This window comes from Mus caroli, chromosome 5 (genome assembly GCF_900094665.2).
Source record: "Mus caroli chromosome 5, CAROLI_EIJ_v1.1, whole genome shotgun sequence".
Taxonomy (NCBI): domain Eukaryota; kingdom Metazoa; phylum Chordata; class Mammalia; order Rodentia; family Muridae; genus Mus; species Mus caroli.
In genome coordinates, this window is record NC_034574.1 from 32944706 (window position 1) to 32967291 (window position 22586).

At 43.9% G+C, this 22586-nt stretch overlaps 1 protein-coding gene across 3 annotated transcripts in view; it reads left to right on the forward strand.

Moving 5' to 3' along the window:
- Stx18 (syntaxin 18) overlaps positions 1 to 22586 on the forward strand; it is a 93509-nt gene that overhangs the window by 41300 nt on the left and 29623 nt on the right. For all 3 annotated transcript variants that reach the window (XM_021162410.1, XM_021162409.2, XM_029477012.1), the window contains exon 2: positions 11602 to 11669. In XM_021162410.1, coding sequence (XP_021018069.1) covers positions 11602 to 11669 — 68 coding nt within the window. The remainder of the gene's footprint in view (positions 1 to 11601; positions 11670 to 22586) is intronic.

The window sequence follows — 22586 nt, forward strand, 5'->3', positions numbered from 1 at the left end:
GCCAGCATCTGCTGTCACCTGAATTTTTGATCTTAGCCATTCTGACTGGTGTGAGGTGGAATCTCAGGGTTGTTTTGATTTGCATTTCTCTGATGATTAAGGATGCTGAACATTTTTTCAGGGGCTTCTCAGCCATTGGGTATTCCTCAGGCGAGAAGTCTTTAGTTAACTACTTTCTTAACTAGCACCAGCCGGTAGTCCCAGAACTTGAAGCTGAGGCAGGAGACTTGCTTGAGACTAGCATAGACCTGTCTCAAAAACCAAAAACAAGCAAAAGACCATCCTTGCTCCTGCACTGATAGCTGCTTTTGCCTACATGGTGTTGGTCACCCAGGGCATATTCTCTGTGGTGTGATCCTCAGAAGAACCTCCCCTGAGCCAAGTATAAAGTTTTACTGCTTTGTAACAGTGGCCACTATGTTTGATAGGGGTTTAGGAGAGGCTAGAGAGGAAGCATACAGACCCTACTGTCTGCATGAGAGAGAGAAATAAAAACACATTAGGGTCAAAGCCAAGGAAGCTCTCCTATTCTTGTTTCCCATGGAAATGGGGGTATTGGCTCTTTGCTGCCTCACTGCCTGTGAGGGTTAGGAATGGTGGGCAAGTTGAACAGCACCAGCCCTGCTGCCACACGACACTGACACTGGGCTGTACTGAACTTATACTGGGAAACTATAATGTGCTTAGAGATGATTTCTAGATTGTTAAAGCGCTATTTTTATCAACACTCAATAGTAGATTTTTACGTTACTACCATTTGTAACTATTACAATTTGTATGAAAAGTGAAATCTCATTGGCACACAGTGAGCATTGTTTATCTGGAGAGCATCTCCTGGGGAAGGCTCAGACTGCAGTGGAGATGGGAGGAAACAGCCCTTCCGAGAACCTCACTGCTCTCTCCCCATTCCAGTTCAAGAGATCCTTTCTCTTTTTCCTACCACAGAGGATTAACTTTTATCACCGCCGCGGTGAACATGCTGTGGTGTTGGCCGAATCCCAGGAGGACTGCCTGCTTTTAGTATTTAGAATGCCTCAGTATATTCTGTCTGTCCCTTGTTATACAGATCAATTCATGACAGATACATAGTGGACCTTTCTTAATCGTTTGTTAAAGTTTCCCCTTGCAGGGTGCGAAGTGGAGTGGGAAGCAAATGCCCGCTTTGCCTGCAGTGAGGCTGCTTACAAAACGAATGAGTGTTAAGCTCTCTTAGCAGTTCACAGGCTTAAGCAAAGAAACGTCTTTCTGACTTCCTCAATTTTGATGATGGAAAAGCTCAAGGATTTGTAGCCTGCAGGTTCTGGTGTTTACACTCTACTGTGTGGCCGCTTCACATATATTTAATATCTAATTTATGACACGATCAGCAATATCTTTGTTTCCAAATGGCAAGTTTAAAAGTAGTAATGAGAATCAGAATGTGGCTGACTTTCAGAATTATGCATTATACAGAGAAAAACTTGAAACTACAAATTTTAAATCTCATAAAAGCTAATCAAATTTAGTAGTATACATACTCCCTCTGCATCTGAGTTTCATAAGCCCTAGGAGCGCTGACAGTGCCCGAGGAGTCTGCTTCCCACCCTCAAGCATACATTCCTTCACCCACTCGGGAAGAGACTTCCAGAGGAGCCTGGAGATTGCCCCAGACATACATCCCCAGCTTCCCAGTCAATAACCTGCTTGTCTAACTCTCAGGTGACTGAAGAGTCCACAGCATGTCTCATTGTCCTGTGTGTGAAATAGAAATGGCAGAGTGAAAGCTGACTGGTGACACGTGGATGGGCCTTGTGTTAAGAAAAAGTGAATGGTGTTTTCCCAAGAGAAACAAAGTGACCTCCTCCAGGAGGGATTCCCTTCCCCCACACCCCATCCCATTAGTGCTGAGTTAGCTTGAGTTACTTCTTCTGTCTCTGTTTTTTTCCTGCTGCCTATTCTCAAGGGTTTTTTGAATGTTTGGATGTTTCACTTTCTCTTCTGCAGCCATGGTCCGGTCCTGGTCCCTGGCAGAGCCTTCCAACACAGTTTGACTCATGGTGCACACAAGTTCAAGAGTTAATGAAATGTGTTTGATTAATTTATTACAGAGTGTTGCCTCAAGTTAAAACAGTTTGCTCTGTGGAAAATTCTTTCTGTTCAAAAGAAGGTCCTTATTTCTAAGAGCAGAGCTCTGATTTTAATTAAATAAAGAACATTTTCTGCAATTTTTTTCTAAAAGCTTAAGACTAATTTCTATGGTTACTAGGGCTATAAATCTCTAGATTGCTTTAAAACAATGATTTGTGTCAGGAGAGAGTTGACAGCGCCCTTTAAGAGAAGCTATTACTTAATTTTACCTTCCTAAGTTTAAACACATAAAAATATTTGTAATGATACCCCAAAGGCATCATAAAAATGTAAAATAATTGTACTCTAAAATATCTAAAATTACAGGAAATAGACCTCATTTTTAAAAATGAACTAGAATTCATGGCTAGGGAGCTAGGGTGTGACACACTTCAAAATCAGAGTCTCTTGTTAGAAGGCTTTTAAAAAAATTATTAAAAATATTTTGTTAATTGTACAGACTTTAAAATATGTCCGTTCAGTTAGGAAATAATTCTTTTTAGTTTTGTTACTTTTAATTTGTTCTACTGTGTGGATGCCTCAGTCTTCTGTGAGAGAAGTCGTCATCGGTGTGTAGAATTATGTAGGAGCCCTGGGCTTGTGTCTGACTCCGAATTAGCCTATTCTAAGTATTGTTCACAAAGAGCCCATGCTACAGGGCACCAACTCTGTTGCCGCCTTACTCTTCCAAGGCGTCCTTTCTCTCTCAGTGCATAGTGGGAGCTGGTAAATGGTTCAGCTTAGAGTGTGTTATATTTTAATAAGCATGCTATGAAATGTTTGGTAGAAAGACTGCAAAAGCATTTTCCACTTTTTAATAAATAAAGCTAATCCTTCCCTTCTTTCCCATGTGATATTATGGTTTTTCTTTTGCTGTTTTTGTTTACCAAAATGTTAGCTGGGCCATATATAATAAAACACCCCTAGTTCATTAAGAAAGCAACATACGACTTGTACAGCGTTTATGCTAAAGACTGGATATTCTATGCAGGACACTCCTGGGCCGGGAGTGCTTTGCATTAGTTCCCATTTATATTTTCACAGCAAAATGGGGAAAAGAAACTCCGTACCCTCTTTTTTTTTTTTTTCTTAAAGAGACAAGAAAATGCAGTTGGCTGTGGGTATTGAAATGCTGTGAGCTGCGTATTTGAACCGATGTAAACATTGATCTTTGCAAATGTACAGGAATCAGCTTTTATCTTTCAAGCAAAGCATTTCCCATAGTTTTTGTGGGTTTTTATTTAAGTTGGGAAAACTTTGGAAGTTTGTGTGAAAGTATAAATAAATTTAGGAAAGTCATGATTAGAGTTTGATAGTAAACACTCAGCAGCAAATTGGGAAAGTCTATTAAAGTCAGATGTAGCTTTTAATAATGTTTGCTTAAAAACTTACTCTAAAGAAGAGAGAAACAGTGACTTATGTGGGTTTGGAACAAAGGCTTGGCCATGATTCAGAATAAAAGCTGAATTCGAATTTTCTACATGAGGTTTCTGGTGTTTTCAAGAGCCTTAATGATTGTTACAAGATCTCCACAATGCCCTTTCTTAATTTTAATAAGTACAGAAGTCACTTGTGTATCCATATGTGTGTGTGTGTTCCAATTTAAAGGCAAAACAATTTCTAATAAAATTTAACATTTTTTTCCCTGAAATAAACGTATGTGGAGATTCACAATTCTGCAATGAGGGGAAAAGGTAAATTTGTTTTGCTTAGTTATTGAAATATACTAAAATACAGATATATAGATATAGATTAAAATAAAATTTAAAACTTCGAATCTGTTTTAAATTCCAAATTTGTTGTGAGCTTGAGCTGGAAGGCAGTCCATGCTTCAGTCCCTGTGTTCTCTCGGGCTGGGGAAGCTGCTGCATCTCCCGGAGGCTAATTCCAAAAGAGCAGGAGGCTGCAGCTCGACAGCTGTTACACGGGGCTTGGAATAGTGATCCGGCTAGCATCTGACCGGAGCCGGCTGAAGGCTACTAAGACCCATTTGACTCTTCTTTCTCTGAAACAGGACTCTGTGATCCTTAAAGTGGGTGTGCTTGTTGGTGGGGCACTGTGCTACATTTTGATAAGTTTCATTGCTGACAAATTGAGACATGATTTTAAAGTAAAATTCTTTGTTATGATAAGAATAGAAATGTTTATATTTGTATTCTTTTAAACATCTTAGTCATCTGAAAAAAAAATTGCTCAAGAAAGTCCATACTTGTCTTTACTCAGTTGACTGTGAGAGCTCTCGCATGTGAGTTTTAAATATGAACTCTAAGTAGACACTTGAAAATACTTTGTGTCCCAGTAAAACCATTTTTGAAAGTATGGGATTTGAGTCTCCTAGTTAAGGTCTAGTGTCTATCTTTATTTTCCTAACTGTTCTATTCCACCCTAGAATGCTATGTCAGGGGCCAAGTAGTCTCTCCTGTTTGAATGTTTAAGTAAACTCATTTTTATCACGCAAGTCTTCACTTTGTAACATTTAGCAGTTGTCAGTTTGCTGCATTTACTTAAGTTCTAGAAACCTGGGTTTGGTTTTTTTTTTTTTTTTTTTTTTACATTTCCACTTTTTTAAAGAACATGTATTAAAACAGAACTTTCTGCAGTGTGTGTGTGTGAGAGAGAGAGACCATAATGAGGGAAAGGAATCTATGTTTTTTGAGGACAGAGAATGATTAGGCGAGGCCCTGGATTTCCTTGGAATGCCGGCTTCGGTGCTGTTGGCAGAGGCCAGCATACTCGGCCTTTCATTCCCATTCACTCAGCTGAATGAGGACCGTGGAGCCAGGCTGTGGATCTTGTTACCAAACCCTCTCTCCAGAGAGAAAGAGTGCTTGCTCGGTCCTTTGCTTGCATTTTGCTAAAGAAGTAGGCTAGTGCAGAGCAGAGCTCTTCTGTTATCAGAGCAGGGTTTTCTGTTGAGTGTGAATGATTGACATCTATCAGGCAGAGAGACAGTGCATGCCTGTCCTCCCTCTGTACCGCTCACAGTTGCTTTTGCTGGTCCCTTGCTGATGTGAAGCAGAAACTGAACAAGGTAACAGTTTTGATGGTGAGATTAGAGGTAGCCAGGCAGACTGTCTCCTGCCTTTTAGAGACCCTCATAAGCTCAGGCCACCCCCTCCCCTTGTTTAGATATTATTTGCTCTTTTGAGTTTCGGATTACAGGAGCAATTGATCTGCATGACCTATCTTGAGAACTTTAACTTTGCAGTGGAAACTTAAACCAAATGTGTATCCTCAAGAGACAAATCATCTTAGGACCAGGCTGCTGTCACTTTGATGTACTGTGCTGCTTGCAGGGGACCCATGCGGTAGAGAGCGCCACCTAGTGAATGCAACTTGTAGTTGCTACTGTGGTTCTTAGATCACAAAGAAATGAGTTTTTACGTTGTTCCTAGTAAGTAATGTGGCCAGGATTCTTAAGAGAATGAGATGGAGAGTATTTGAATCTTATCTGTGGTTTTCCCACTTGGATTTTAATTTATGTTTATTATTGCTGTCTTTACATATAGTTCCTCCCCTACTGTTGTGATCAATGTTTTGTGTGTGTGTGTGTGTGTGTGTGTGTGTTGTGTAGCAGTCTTTAGTCTTCAGTGACTTCATGGACCAGATAAACCCATTCAGTTGCTGCAGATTCCATTCGTCCCGAGGATAAGGATGAGGATGAAGATGAACTACTGATCACAAGTTGGCTCTGAGGTCATGTGCCTCTGGTGTATAGTAATACGTTTACAGTATCCATGAAAAAGTCCTATTTTAAAACACATTTATACATTGTAACTGCCAATTAACTCTTTAATGCTCTCCTTTTTTTTTAATGGCAAGTTCTTGATAAAATAGCTCTCTCTCTGGTTTGTTGAATGATGTAGACATTTGTTGGGATGGAAACTATGCCAGGCCTTCAGAATCCAAAGTGAACAAGACACTGTTCTGAGCTTTGTAATCCTTGTCCATAGACGGGAGTGGACATCATGTAGGATGCGCTGTAATGGATATCAGATGCTTCTCTGCTAAGTATTTTCTGCTATGGGATGGGGAAAAAATCCTTTAGCAAATGTTTTTGAAGAAACCAGTAGGTAAAACCAATGGCTCATTTTATGAACGCCTTGGTGCAGGGCAGTAGTAGAAGGCAGCATAACAGCGTCTTTCTGCTTTGTCTATTGGGCTCAAGTTTACTCCACAGAGTCCAAGTTTTGGAAGTGCATGGCAAAGAATTCAAAACAGCAGGATGTTCATTCTGGGGTTGATCCTGGATTTTGGATCCTGGCTTTCTCATTCATTAGCTGTGTGACTTTGACAGGTCTCCTCATTAGTGTAAATGTGATCAGCAGTGCAGGGTCTCTTTCACAAGAGCAGGGCATGTAATGAGGAGGTCACTGTGAGCAATGGGCCTCGCGGAAAGTGTGGAGGGAGTCTGAAGGGGATATGGTAGGAAGAGAGAGGCCTTGAGGGCCGAGGAAAGATTCTCAGGAGATTGTACTGGGCAGGACCGACTGGTTGGTGGGTGTAGCCCATAGAAACTTGCCTGGCAAAGCCTGTTGTCTACTTGCTGTGGAAAACCTTGGACTATGGACCGGGGTGCCCCCACCCTCTCAGGATGAGCATCTCATCTCACCGGCTGCACCACTAGCATGCAGTGTGCATGGCCGCCCTTAGCATGACTCCCAAGGCTACTAACCAGGACCTCTGGGCCATACCCGAAGGAGCCAGTCTCTGCCTTTAGTTAGAAAGGCTAAGCTGCTCTGAGGTTCATGTCATTGTAGTTGTGTGTTCTGGTCATCTTATACTCTGTTCAGTAGAATTACAAGAGGTCATAATTTTCACTGAACTCCTGCATTTAGCCCAAATGACAGACTAAACCAAAATGGAGTCATTCACACTAAATGCAGCTGAACCATTTTTGGGGGGTTGGGGGGGGTGCAGGAGATCCTAGTTTATTAGTGTGACAAGGAGACTCCAAGAGCAGTGCCAAGAAGTTGGCTCAGTGTTGGCTGGTCCAGACCTACAGCTCAGGCTTCTGTTGCTGCCCTGCGAAAGCCCAGTGTCTTGCTGAAGGAGAGTAGAGGCCAGCTCTTCATGAATGGCAGGCCAAGCCAGTGTAATCAGGGGCATGCACATGTGTTTTGTGCATGCATGAGAGAACAGTTGCCTTTTCCCTTTTCCAGTCCTGGGCACTGAACCCATGGTCTTGTACTTGTGAGGCAGGTGCTTTACCACGGAACTAAATTGCTGCCTGATCTCTGGAGTGCCAGGATCACAGGTGTGTGTGGCCTTGCTGAGCCCCCAAGTTCTTTGTTGATTTCTTTTTGTTAAAATATAGTTACAACATTGATACTTTTTAATTATAGTTGTTTTCAATGGCAAAGTAGTCAGAACTACAAATGACAAGAGACCAGAAAAAAAAGCATGACCATAATGAAGACAGGGTTTATCAGCAGCACTCTTGAGAAAGTTATCTTAGCTGATATAAAGCCAGCCTGACTCAGTGACTCAGGTGTGGGTGTTCCAAAGTGGCATCAGTAGAAGCACTAAGCCCAGAGATGAGAGGCAGAAGCTCCTGTCAACACAAGGTTTCCAGTCTATTCTGGATGGTATAGTGACTTGTGAGGCTCCTGATGTATATAAATGTGGCCTGATCCACATGTGTTATTTCAGGTAAATAATTCATGAGAATTCTGAGAATGTGTAGCCTAGAGAAAGGGAACACAGTACCTAATATTTTTCTTTTCCACCCCTGAGCATTGAATGGGGGAACCTAATATATGCTAGATATCTGCCACTTAGCTGTGCTTCAGCTCCGTTGAACTTGATTCAGAGGAAAAAATAGTGTTTTACTGTTTGAAGTGGATACTATGTGCTGTTCTTCACAATTATGTGTCTCCCAGAGCTTTCTAGGTCTGAGAATCCAGGCAGGAGGCAGTCAGTTTCTTCTTTATTCTTTGGTACTTTGCAGCTTCTGCTAAGCAAATAGGAAGGTCTAGCAGAGTAGCAGTGTCTGAGCTTTGGAGACCCAGAGTACACTACCCATCACCAGAGAGATGCGGTGCAGGGTGCTTGGAAAGGGCTCTGTTCAGTTAGCGATAGGAAGAAGTTGGGCCCTGAAAGAGTGTGAGTGTGTGCTGCTTCAGACTGGCGCTGTTGATGCTGTCCGGGCTGCTCAGCCTCTGCTGTACATCAGTGAGTCCTTTTGCTTTGCATTCACACTAAGAACATAGCATGTTTGTTTTCTGGGGGCTGTTTGTTTTGTTTGGGGGCTAGGAGCTTACTAATAGGAAGGAAGCCATACTTTTCAAGTTGTTAAGTCAGCTGCTACTTCCCTGAGCTCTAGGTCACTGTGCCCTCCCACAGAACACACTACTCATCTTTGTTCAGTGTTCAGCCAGCCCTACTGTCTGCCATTCAAGACAATGGGAAGTTACATTACAAGGGTGAGACTAGAAAAAGTCATCTCTGGTGTACATGGTTCCTGTGTGTTTCGTAGAAGATGCATTGAATTCTGGGAGCCATTCTGTAGTAGAACAAGCTGGTTCTCAGTCAGAGTCCAGAACAGATCCAGACTGACAGAGCACTTTACATGCACAGCCGATGAGGATCAGATTCAGTCAGCTGGCCTCAGGACGATTTTCCCAGACACGGAGAGAGGAGAATCATGGTGCCACAGGTAGAGCCTCTGTGGACCCAGTAACTAAGTAGTCAGTGATGGGAAAGACAAGGGTATGATCAGGAGCCTGCTAAGAGCCAGGCACTGAGGTGTAGGAAGGGGCCAGCCCCTATAGCAGATACTTAGCAAGGTGAGTAGGCAGAACTCACAGGTATGGTTTAACTGGTGGGCATAATGGAGGCCTGTGATTTTCTGGCTTGGGACTTGAGAGAGAGGAAGTGAGAGAGAATATCAAGTCTTTAGGGTGATGGGACAACTGTGAGTGAGCCAGAGTAGAGTGGAGTGGTTGCTCTAGCGTCCTTCCAAGACATACTTCCTTTGATGCACCAGTGAAGTGTCCAGAAGACACCTGGAACGTAGAGAGAGTGGGCCTGGGTGGATATTTTATAGACTTGTGAATAAAGTTGTGATTGGAATGAGTATACCCAAAATGGAAAGTGTCCAGCCAAGGGCTGAACTCTGGAAGCAGGTTATACAGCTTAGTGCAAACAGAGGGCAGTCCTCAATGGTAGCCATACTTCAAAAGCTCAGGAGATGGCCTGGGGGAAGGAGAGGTGCTGTGAGGACTGTAAAGGAACCACCCAGAAGCCTCTAGTGCAGTGGTTCTCAACCTTCTTAATTTTTGTGACTTCAGTGGGGTCCATGCACTCCAGATGCATGTTAGTCTATGATTTCTCAGGCATTTAGTAATTGGTGGTCATTTCCTTTTCTTGTTAAGACTGAAGTTAGTAGTTCCCAGGTTAAGCCTGAGAACCAATCCTTGTGAAAACTCACTCTGGTTTATCAGAACCTGGCAAGCTCTCATACCATAGCACCAGCCCTTATGGCCATGCTGTACCCTAACTGACAGGGCAAGCTGTGTTCACTGATTGAATGAAAAATAAATAAATAATGCTTTTGTGTTAAGAGAACTTTTTACCATATGCCAGGGGATCTTACTGGAGTCTCTTTAATCTTGAACAATGCTTGCTTCTTTCAGAGGCAAATTATGCAGATCGGTACTTAGTGTTCTGAACTTTATCAAGTCTTTGTTGGTAGTATTGTGTGTGCCTGCAGAACACAGTTCCTACCATCTTGAGCAGGGGAGAAAGCTACAAGTCAGACCACTGCAGTGATCAGAAAAAGACACTGTCTACTGCTTTGAACTGCCCAGCTTCAATAGAGCAGCCAATTTGGCACCGGGCTTTACTTTTAGTTTATCTTGCTTTGGGTAATTTGCAAAGTACACACAGAGGAGCAGATAGCCAAGCTGTTGAGTAGATGACACATAAATAAAGCTGGGGCTGCCGCCACACTGTCAGATGGCAGCCACGTTCCTCTAAACACCTTTTGTGTCCAATACCATATTGTAAAAACTTTCCAAACTCATCCAGAGTACACGTGTAGGTGTAAAACAATGTCCTTTTAAATTTCAGCCAGTGCATAAAAATTGACTTGAAGGAATCCTTTGATCCCAACTAAAAGAACCAGAAAAGTTTAAAAGCCCAGGGGGGGCGGGGGGGGGGGGATGGCAGTCTTTTGGATGAACTGGTATTGCTTCTGCTTTAAGGTTCATGCTGCCATCTAGTGGACAGGGGAAAGGTGTGCAGCTGACTCACTGAGTTAGAATTTTCATACTCACTATACTTCTTGAATAGGAAAAAACACCACCACCACCAAAAACAAGTCAGTGTGAAGGACTAGATTGAAGAGGTAGGAGTGGTGGCCACACCTTTAGTCCTTCATTTTTGGAGGAAAGACAAGCATGTTTCTGTGGGTGAGGCCATCCTGGTCTACAGTGCACGTCACAGGCCAATCAGAAGAATCGCTTTACCAAATCTTGCATGTGGTGTGATAGACCATGCTTATGCAGCTTATACTTTTTCCCCATCAGACTTCATAGTGAGATTTGACAACGCAGCTTGCACAGGAAAGAGGCAGACCATGAGGAAGCAGCTGTGGTAACTAGGAACCGTGCCCAGTACGGATTCAGGGCTGAGCTTGAGCTTGAGATCTGTATACTGAGTATGTGACCAGAGATGTGTTAGTTTTCTTCTACAAAGGTTGTGTTCCCAACTGGCTGTGGGAACAGTGGTGATCAGTGCAAATGGCAGGGCCCTTGGAACAAGAAAGAAAATGTGTTTGAGAGTGGATGCCACCGCTCAGGATTGGACAGACTCCATCAGTGCTTGTTAAACAAGTGAGCAGTCTAACCATACTTGAGTTGATCTTTGTGCTTTTCAAGTGCCCTAGAGCATTTGTAGTACTAGTCAGGACTGTGTGGGAAGCTGAACTAACCTTTCCACACATCTCCAGACAGATGGACAGGTTGTCAGTGAGAGTCTTTAGTGCTTCCTGGGCAGAGGAATGTGAGGACCACTGTGCAGGCCTCCCGGGCAGCTCGTGATTAATCTGAAAAGAGAAGTGTGTATAAAAGCTAAGTCAGCATTTACCAGCCTGCCACATGGGAGGTGTGCAGAGCAAAGTGAAAATCCTCCTGAGTTGGCCTTTACAGAAAACCATACAGAGAAGTGAAAGCTCAGCAAATCTGTCAGTAGGAGCACAAAGGCAAGAGTCGAGGTCTAAGTGAGCAGTAATCACAGACCACAGGCAGGCAGGCCACTGCTGGCTAGTCATTCTCTTCCTCTCAGGACACTCGTCCCAAAGGACTGAATCACTGACACACACACACACACACACACACACACACACAGCAAAATTTCTGGGTTTTCAGAAGCAAAGTTTTGAGTTTGCAGCTTCAGAAACTCCTTGAAGCTATGCTCTGTTGTGTGGAAAATAGTGTACTCGCTCAGTGTCCGTCTGTCTATATAAAAAGTTTGGTGTCTTTTCAATTGTAGATTTCTCACATTGGGAAGCTGAGAGATTTTCTCCTGGAGCACAGGAAGGAGTATATTAATGCCTACAGGTAAGCGGGTTCTTACTCCCATGGCATTGGTGGCGGCATTGCTTTCTGTTGGACAGTCCGCTCCTTTTTTTGTCCTCATTTTTTTTTTTTACTAACTCAGACTTATAATGGGCAAGGTCAGTGTCCTTGTTTGCTTTCTGTTGCTGGATAGCACCATGTCCAAAAACAACTTGTGAAGGAAAGGCTTTATTTCATCTTACACTTCCATATCGAGGCCTGTGATTAAGGGGAGTCAGGACAGACCCTAAGCAGGCTCCTGCAGGTAGGAAATGATGCCTAGGCTACAGAGAAACACAGGTTACTGGCTTGCTTCTGTCCATCCTGCTCTCTTAGACACCCTGGGCTACCTACCAGAGGAGACACCACATCAGTCATTAATGAAGAAAATGCCCTACAGCCTTTCCTATAGACAGTCTGATGGTGGCATCTTCTCAGTTAAAGTTCTCTTTCCAAGTGACTCCAACTTCTGTCACATTGATAAACACTCACTAGCCCTTGAACTAAGCACTGGGAGGATATCTGCAGAGTGAAGCAGAACACCATGGCGGGCGGGTTTGTACAAACACACTAGTCACATGGCACTAGCCAACTCTTCTAGTCTGTGTCTAGTCTAGTCTCTGGGTTTTCTGCTTTGCAGCGTTCTTGAGAACCTATTTCCAGCCCTTACTCTTGTGTCTGTCACTGGGTCATGCTCTTTCTCTCTCTTTCTTTCTTTCTTTCTTTCTTTCTTTCTTTCTTTCTTTCTTTCTTTCTTTCTTTCTTTCTTCCTTCCTTCCTTCCTTCCTTCCTTCCTTCCTTCCTTCCTTCCTTTCTTTCTTTCTTTCTTTCTCTTTCTTTCTCTTTCTTTCTCTTTCTTTCTCTTTCTTTCTCTTTCTTTCTTTTTGTTCCAGTTCTCTTCTCCTTCTTTTGACACTTAGAGACAGAAACAAATGTCCTTGGCTTGGCCTTTGTTTCTTATGGCACATCTCATGAGTGCTTTACTCAGCCCCTCACACACTTATGGTTGCATTCCTCCTGGTGGTGAAGTTTCCAGTCAGTAACCATTGCTTACATCACCATCTGAGTAGATCCACTGTGAAGGTCCACTGCGCCGCACTGGTACTGGCTCACCTTCTCCTTTCAAATCAAGCTCCAGCCTTGCCAGCCTTCCTGGAAGACTCCAGGCTCCTCCTTGCTGCTGGGCATGGCCAGATGAGATGCTTCTATTTCCACACAGCCCCCTTTCAGTTTCGCTCCTCAACTTTTTATACCATATAGTATATGGGTAAGAGAAGAGTCCAGACATGCTGAGGCTTTAAACTGTGTCTTCCCATATCCCCTGCCCCAGACAGATAATCTCCTATTAGTGTTTATTTCTCTATCATGAATCTTTATAACCTGAATCACAGTATGTAATTATTTAATCAATTAATAGGGTTTTTTCATGTTGTAAATTTTGTGAGGTTAGAGACCTTATCAACCTCTCATTTATATTTCTTCTTTTAGATTTATTTATTTTTGGGGCTGGTGAGATGGCTCAGTGTGTAAGAGCACCCGACTGCTCTTCCGAAGGTCCAGCGTTCAAATCCCAGCAACCACATGGTGGCTCACAACCATCCGTAAGGAGATCTGACTCCCTCTTCTGGAGTGTCTGAAGACAGCTACAATGTACTTACATATAATAAATAGATTTATTTATTTTATATAAGTGAGTACACTTATATATATGAGTACACTGTAGCTGTACAGATGGTTGTAAGCCTTCATATGGTTATTGGGAATTGAATTTAGGACCTCAGCTCACTCCAGCCGACCTAGCTCACTTCAGCCCAAAGATTTATTATTATAAATAAGTACACTGTTGCTGTCTTAAGAAACACCAGAAGAGGGTGTCAGATCTCATTATGGGTGGTTGTGAGCCACCATGTGGTTGCTGGGATTTGAACTCAGGACCTTTGGAAGAGCAGTTGCTCTTACCCACTTAGCCAACTCACCAGCCCTCATTTATGTTTCTAAATGTTTCAGCTATGTATTGCACTCATCATTTCTCAGATAATACACAAGTTTTCCCCTCATGTCCCTGAGGCCTGACCTGGGGTTTTGGCAACATCTTAAGAGATTTTGTTGCAACAATAGGAAGAATTCTACTAGCACCTGGCAGGTGTGGGACAAAGGCATACCAAGCATCCTTCAGTACACAACATAGCCTTCTATAACCACAGGGCAGCTGGCACCAACCCTGAAGAGGCTGCCTCATCCTGACTTGCTGATTGTCCACACATATGAGGATCTGTGAGCACCTGCCCAGGGTCTTCTGAAATTCTAGATGCTTAGAGCACATCAGGGAGTAAGGTAGAAATCTGTCTCTTCCTTAATAAAGCCTGCAAGCTAGAGGGTTGGCAAAGACTTTCTGGTGATAGGCAAGAGCCATGGGGTGGGTGTGCTAGGGATATTACCCATTTTTATGTAGTGTGGTTAGGGCAGGCCCCTTGAGGCATCCTCCTAGTAGACTCCTCCGAAGCCTAAAATCCCTGGCAAGATCATGTCCATCCTGCCTTTCCTCGTTGTCCTTCCTATCCATCAGCTGCAGAGAACTTGACAGTCCCACTTGTGCCCTGTACCACCCCCCCTCTTCCCCCATCCCCATCCCGTCCCCAATGCTTCTGAAATGCAGCTACACACAAGACTCCCAGTGGTTTTGATGATTTGACTGTCTCCTTCCTTTCCACTCACATACTTACCTGCTTCTTCCCTAAGCCACAGTTTGATGTCACTGCTAAACATCAGGGTCTGCCTACTCTGGAATGAGGGCTAACACCTCAGACTTTGTGGGCCATGTGTGCTTTCTGTCACATGTATTATTTGTGTGTGTTTGCTTATTACCTTTGAAACACAGAAAACATACTTAGCTTCCAGATCACCCGAAGCTGGACCTGAGGGCTGGCTCCGGCTGTAGCTTGCTGACCACTGGAGCATGCCCGTCATCCTCACCACTTCTCTCAGGCTTATTCTGACTTGCTCATCATCAAATCCAGTGGCTTCTCTCAAATTATGTGTAAATGGAGTAACACAGAGCACACCTTTCCAGTAAATAAAACACTCATTTATTCTAATTTCTTTTTTTATATTCTATTATGCTGAATTATCATAATTTTGTTATCTATTTGCATAAGAAATAGATGTTTCCAGGAGCTGCTGTGACTGAGCACTTCTGAAGTCCTTATAAACATAAATGTCCATAAATAGCTAGGAGAGAGATGTCTAAGTCCTTCACATGGCAGATGTGTGTTTAGCCTTAAAACAAACTCCCAAGCCTGGGGCCTAACAGCTCAGTGGGCAAAAGTTCTGACTATGGATTGGAATATTCAAAATCAACTATGAAGCAGTTTTGCAAGGTGGTTCACACAGCCTGCCATAACAGAGTTGCCAGTGGTCTACAGCCACGCCAGTATCTGGTATGGACAGTCTTTCATTACAACCATTATTAGTATGAAATAGCATCTCATCTCGCTTTAAATTAGCTCCTAAAATGTCTTACACCATCGGCCTCTTTACAGTGGGGTTATCCACAGGGCACTGGATCCTCCATCATAGAGGTGTTCAAGACCCTCACAGAATGGCATAGTGTTTTCATGCTTGTGTGTGCTTACCTTAGATAACGGATGACATCCAGCATGGGGTCAGTGCTCAAAAAATACTTCCTGCTGTAGCATATGGGAGGACAGAGCCAGTGTACTGTCAGTGAGGACACAGTCATCTTGCTCTAAGTTCCAGTACAGTCTGTGGAGCCTCCCATTAGAATGCACTGCAAGCGCATAGGACTAACTGTATTTTCACTTCCTCTGACTATTCCAAAATTTGCTTCTTTATCCTTAACTAGCAACAAAGAACTTTGCGTGGGTTTTTTTTTTTTTTTTTTGTCTCTTTTGTCTCATTTGTCTTATTTGTCTCTATTTTGCATTTGAAAAATACCACAAATATTATGTTAATCTGATTTTCATCCCTGGGACAAATACCCAAGAAAGCAACTTAACCATAGAGATAATTTGTTTTGTTTCTTGATTTCAGGTCAGGGTCAGTTTGGTTTATTACTGTAGGCCTGGTAAGGTAGAAAGTCATGACAGAGTGTGGCAGGGCCAAGTTGCACACCTCTCAGCAGCCAAGAACTGAGAGAAATGGGATAGCTAACCCCTTCCAAGGCAAATCTACTGACATGCTCCCTCCAGACAGGTGCCACTTGCCAGTATAGCTCCTCGAAGCTGCTTGTGGACTGACTCTTGACTCAGTAGTAATCAGCTACCCCAGGCCTCCAATAGAGAGAGACCCTTGAGGGCCGTCTCATAGTCAGTTCTCTCCCCACACTCAGCCCTCATTTGTCCATGTGTGAGGTACACTCTGCTCCTAAGTACTAATGCATATTTTGTCTCTTTTAGTCCTTGAATTCCCTCTCCCCATTTTTACTGAGTGCCTGCCATGCAAGGCCAAAAGACAGACATTTTGCTCCTTGTCACACAGGCAGGCAGGTAAATAGGAGGGGCACTACAAAAAAAAAAAATGGAGCTCAGGGATTTGGAAGACCCTGGTCTTATGAAATGTCCTTTGAGAGGTGACATTTGAGCTGAGGTGTAAAGGAAAAGGAGTTACCTAGTGACCAAAAGAAGCTAAGGAATTGGTTTGTATGGGCCTGTACCAGCTGGCCCCTGGGAATAGTGTCTGTCCTGCTGTGAAAGAGAGAGGAGCCGTGCTGAGAGGAGCCTCCACTCAGACTCACCCCACAGCTGAAGAGGCACTGTGCCATCTGGAAAGTGAAGAAAGCTTTTGGCCAGAACGTTCAAAATGGCTTCTGGCCTGGAGTCTCATCATCAGCACACAGGAGCACTGTGGTGCAGACATTTGGACCTGCCGTGGCCACAGTATGGTTCACTGTGGAACTCACTACATCATCAGAATTTGGCCATGACATCACCAGGAGCCTCTTTCTCAGGCTGGAGCTCTGTCTCTGAAACAAGTGTCTGCACTTCAGTACTCTACTTAAAAAACAGTCCTCTATGCAAAATGGCAATAGTTCACATACATTCCTCAACAAAGAGACTCACATCCCAGGTGATATAAGCAGTCCCTAACACTGTCCCCAAATTTAACAAGCAATTTTATGCTTTTAAACGTCTTTCATTTTGGTGTTTAGAAATACCCTGAGATTTCATCCTGATGCAAAGTACTGTTTGTAAGTCTGCTGTTAACTGGCTGGTGATCACTAGGTGGCAGTGTAAATTTTATTTCTGAAGGTGTGCCCCTGTCTGAATCAGGTACTAATTCAATAGGTTGCTCTCACAACTGAGGCTGCAGTCGCAATTTTATAGACCTTTCATGAAAGTCTGTTGTTCTGCCATTGACACTCACACAGGCATGATGATCATTCCTAAGGCCCTCCAGGCTTTCTAGATGTGCATGGAGCACTGTGATTGTGTTGTCAGCTGACTGGACCCTGAATCACCTAGGAGATAAGCCTCTGGGTAGCTGTGGGGAACTATCTGGATTAGGTTAACTGCTGTGGGGACATGAAGCTTAGCTGTAGGCAGGGACTGGGAACTGTTTGAAATAGAAGCAGCTGAGTGCCAGCTTTCACTGCTCTCTGCTTCCTGATTGTGGATGCAGCCAGTGTGGTCATCTGCATCAGGCTTTTGCTGCCTTCCCTTTCCTTTCATAATAGAACTGAGACTTTACTCTTGCGTTGCTTTTGTCACAGCAACAGGAAAGAACTGAAGACAGGCTCCCCCATAAAGCATCCTAGTACAAGAAGGGCAAGGATGACTATATGCCCAGAGTAAGCTGACTTTCCAGAAAAAAAACTAAAACTGTAAAGAGCATTGTCCTGAGGCTTGGGTGTGTTGAATGTAACTGCAAATGCGAGAAAGTGTTGGCTGTTAATGCAAGATTTTGAATGAGTAAAAAGAAGGGAAAGGGAGGAGAGGTCCACTTCCAAGCTGGTTTTGTTAGAAAGACAGTGAAATCATGAGGTTTCATTCACATTAAAGCATAAGGGCTTCTTGCTAATACTCCTATTGCCTTGGAAAGTGTCTGGACAGGTAGATGATGAGTGCTATGGAAGGTGTCTGGCTCAAGCCACCCCTAGCAACTGTTAAGAGTCTACAAAAGCCATCTTATCTTGAAACTTCAGTGTCTCACTCCAGGCTGGTTCTGCCCACTGCCTGTTTCTATAAAGGCTGCTAGCTAAGGTCAGTTCCAGGTGTTTAAATGGTTGGAGATGAGATAAAAGAAAATAATGTTTGCCACATTTGAAGTGATGTAAAATTCCAATTTCAGTGCTGTTGGGAGAATAGTTCCATTATAGGGGAGTTAGAAATTGATCATGGCAGAGGGAGGGGCATAGCAAGTTTCCAGGGTTCCCAGAATTACACAGCTGACTGGCAACTCAGTTCAGCCAACTACAATGGACAGAGCTCAAGACTATAGGTGAGCTGGTTTGTGATATTATGGTCCTAAGCTAGACGCAGTCAGGTTAGTGCCACTGATCATAGTGCTCCCAGCTAGCACAACCTGGTCCCTTTGCTAGGAGAGAGTGGAATAGAGGGATCCTCTACTGTCTGTGGGCAGCCAGTCTAGGGATGAGGGTGAGATGGGATTGGGACTCGGTACATGCCCAGTTTCTTTGGCTAGAGTACCCACTCACCAGGGAAATTCCTGCTCCTCTCTCGGGATGGAGGAGGGGTAAGCCAGGGTTCACTCTGGGGAAGCTAATACACAGAGAAATGCCAGGACAGGGGAATAGGTGTCACCATACTGTGCTGTCCATGAAGTCGGGAACAAGAGTCCCCCATCAGCTCCCACCAAGTTCTCCTTCCCTAAGGTTGTAGACCATTGCCAGCCTTTCAGCTTTAGAGCCCCCCTCCCAGTGCAACGTGCTAGCCTTGGCCCGCTTCTAGGAACATTTTATAAGCAGTGTAATCACAGAATTGAAAGAGTATGGGTTGAAATACTGCCTTCAGACCATGAGGCTTTGTTAGGTTGACATAATTAGGAAGCTATAATTTTTTCCAGAATGTAGAGCTCAGACTTTATTGACCCATTTAATTTTTTTAATAATGGCATTTTACTAGAGCAGAACAGCATGCAGCCTAGGCAGCCTCTGGCTGGATCTTAGAATGACCTTAATTAAAATAATTTCTCCACTCTGTACCTTTTTCATAATACCCTGGCAACAAAACAATGCCGCTTGGGAAAACAACTTTGTTGGTTTCTTCTGTTGTTACTAAAAGAGTAATACCACTGTCAGTTTCCAGTATCCAAGGTCAAGGGGTCTGCATAATGTATCTGAGAACTCCCTCCTCCCTGAGTAACCAGTATTCTCAGATTAGCCTTTAGACCTTCACTCTTACTGAGCTGGGCTCCTTAACTGGGAATATGGAGCTAGAGGATTCAGTTAAGTCAGTGTTTCTGGGACCAGTGTTGTACAGGTCCACCCTGGTGGCTGGTTGCATATTCTTTCAGAAGCCAGCACCTTTCTAACTTGGGAACGGGAACGTGTGACCGTTTCACTTCACTACTCCCAGAAGAGCCATTCAGACTGCAGAAGAAGGGGCATGTAACAGAACTTGCTCTCTCTCATCTCTTGGAAATGAGGAGTCACTTATTCAGACACCTGGGAAAGAACATTCCAGAAGGAGAACCAGGGCTTGTAAGTCCATATGCAGCATGTATGGGAAGTGAAGGAGCAGAAGGCTGAGTCAAGGGCTGGGGTAGGTGACATGAGCCCAGAGAGTTCCTCAAGAACAGCCTTGTTTATCCTAACAGCCTTTGTTCTTAGAAACCTTTGGAAGGCTTGGCAGGATCCAGATCTGGGAGAGCATCCATGTGGCTGGTATGCCAGGGCAGAGGAGAAGAGGATGGGCAGAAACAGCAGATCCTAGAGTCAGCCTCAGCTGCAGACTGGGTGGGAGATGGTGGTGGATAGATTCTGGGTAATGTTCTGAAGGTAATGCCTACAGGATATGTAGACAGATCTGCATAAACTAAGAGAGGCAACGGGAGCTAGGGATGATGTCAGGGTTTGGAGTCTGAGCAGCAGGAAGGAATGGAATCACTACCAGCCAGCCTGGGGAAAGCTGCTGGAGAGAAGTCAGAGCCTCTGTTTTAGACCCAAGTGCAATACAAGTAAGATGGGAGTGGGTCATTAGATGTCTCTGTCCAAGTTCAGTGACTGACTCCTTTCACTGGCTTGTAGCACTTGAGAGACTACCCATCATTCCTTAAATCTCCTCATGTTCTTCAGAATCTCAACTGCATAGTGAGGAGCCTTTGCCCTGGTCAGTCCTTCAGAGCACGTGATGATGCCAAGGGCCCTGTCTTGACAGCATTGCTTCTTTTCTGCTGACGTTGCTTCCCTCAGATCCCAGTGCTTCCTGTGTTCCTTTTGTGGTCTGTGTCTTCTTGAGCACACAGGCCCAGATCTCAGGGTTTAAGTTTTACCTACAATAGCTATTCTGTTCCAGGCAGTTCTGCATCCCTGTTTCTTCCTTTTCAAACTTCCTGCCATCACCTAAACCTTGCCATTCTTCTCCCTCCTTTATGTCTGCCTCATTAAAGCAGGGGCCTTTCAATGTAGCCGGGGCTAGCCTTGAGCTCTCAGTCCTCCTACCTCCCTGGTCTTGGGTTCCAGAGGGTTCTCTGCCACACCCAGCAGCTCCTTTCTGCAATTTAAGATCTACAAAATTTTATCTTACCTCTACCCTTTATAAGTGCTCGAAACAGAGAGGTGAGAGAGGCTGGGCATACAGCTAGCTCAGTGGTAAACACTTGCTTGTCGTGCATGACGCCCTGCCTGGGTTCAGTCCCAGCATTAACTGTGGGGAGAGATGGTATCAAACAATCAAACAAATGATACAGACAAATGAATGTGGAGATGAATAAGGCAGGATTCTTAACTCAAGGTCAGTAGCCCCAGGCCCGAGCTTCCACCACTGTTCCATGTGACGTGTCACCTCATCTCCCCTTTATGACACTTAGCCTTTCCATTGGCTGCAGAGTCCCTGATCAGCTCTGGTAGTCACTAAGGGCAGCATTCCTACTGTCCTGTGTTTCAGCCAGTTTCTCTTCTCCTTCCACTGTTACCTGCTTCCACAGCCATGCCTTCCTCTCAAGAATCAGTTTGTAGATTCTTCCGTCCCCATCCACAATACACACGCATGCACACACACATGTACACACCTTAGTCTGAACTCTCTAGCCTCATTGGCCATGGTGACACACACCTATAACCCCAGCACTTGAGAGGTCAACCAGGAGGTTCACAATTCCAAGGCCGTCTTCAGCTACCTAGTGAGATTGAAGCAAAGTTGGCATACATGAGAGAGACCTGGTTCCAAAAATCAAAAAAGTGTTCTAGAGATTGATGAAGTCTGAGACTCCAGAGCAGGCAGCCTTGCTCGGACCCCATCTCTGCTAGTGACTGGCTATGTGACCTTGGCAAGTTAGAGAGCCACTCTGTGCCTTAGTTGCTTCATTTGTAAAATGGGGATAAAATAGCACCTACCTGGAAGCCTCCTAGATTAGAACAGTTGACAGTGTCAGTGCGTGGAAAGTATTGCTAGCCATTACATTAACCTGTGCTGAGTGATAGAACACATCTATATGCACAGGCCTGTCATTGTCTCCTGCTTGAGAGTATATTGGAAGCTGGATCTATATTCAGCTCCTGTGTGTAGTCTAGGCTTTAACAATTTAATTTCATAGTGTATATTCACCATGCATATTATATGCCCAGTATATGCTCTAAAGCTGCTGTGAATCTAACATTCCTAGCAAAAACAAGGTTATAGTCTTTAACTTTCCACATCCTTCAGCACATGACACAGTAAAGCATTTGCTGTTTTTTGCTTCTTCTTCACCCTCAGTTTGTGGCTGCTTCTATATAAAACTATAGTCAAGACAAGGTAAGTGATGTTTTGACCCTGAACTAGCTATTTCTTAATGTACCAGGCAACTAAGTCAGAAGGAGAAACATATTCCTTTAAATTTCTGAGCTAAGTAAATAACTGTTTTTTTTTCACTTTCTCCTGAAGTAAATTGACCAGTTCAAACTTATACCTCATGTAGTCTCCTCTAACTGAATCTACTATTTAGATGTAGTGACATCCCACAACACAATTATTTCTTTACATAGTCAAGGAACTAATACTTGATGTTTATATATGCAGATCCCATGAGAAAAGTTTGGAATTATTTACAAAATGTTTCATCTTTTCAGAATAGTAGTGATGTTGTTACTGTAACTTGAGTTGTGGCCTTGATAACTTAAGCCTGCTCTGTTTCAGATGCACACTGTGTATCTCATGCTCTTAAAACACAGTGGAGCAGCGGGGTGGGGAGCCCTCTTATACGCACTCCAGCTCCCCACATGTAAGGCCCTAACTTTGGCCTGGCAGCGTTGGCTCAGTACCATCATCTCCTTCCCTCCAGCCTGGGCCTTCTATCCTGGATGAGATGTCTGGTTGTACACCATACCTGCGTCCCAGATGTTTCCATTGCCTCCATACCCAGACAGTCTGTATTGCCTGTCAAAACCTCTCACATCTGTCACCTTCAACCTCCCCCCACTCCCTTCCCCTGGACATTGTCTGTACCTGACCTTTCTAATTCTCTTAGACAATGGCAGTGGTCTCCCCGCTGTGATTAGAATACCTGAGGTTAGGATTCTTTTTTTTTTTTTTTTAATTCTACAAAGTTAATTTTATTTGTGTCTTTTTTTAAAATTTTTTATTAGGTATTTTCCTCATTTACATTTCTAATGCTATCCCAAAAGTCCCCCATACCCACCCACCCTACCCACCCACCCTACCCACCCACTCCCCCTTTTTGGCCCTGGCGTTCCCCTGTACTGGGGCGTATAAAGTTTTCAAGTCCAATGGGCCTCTCTTTCCA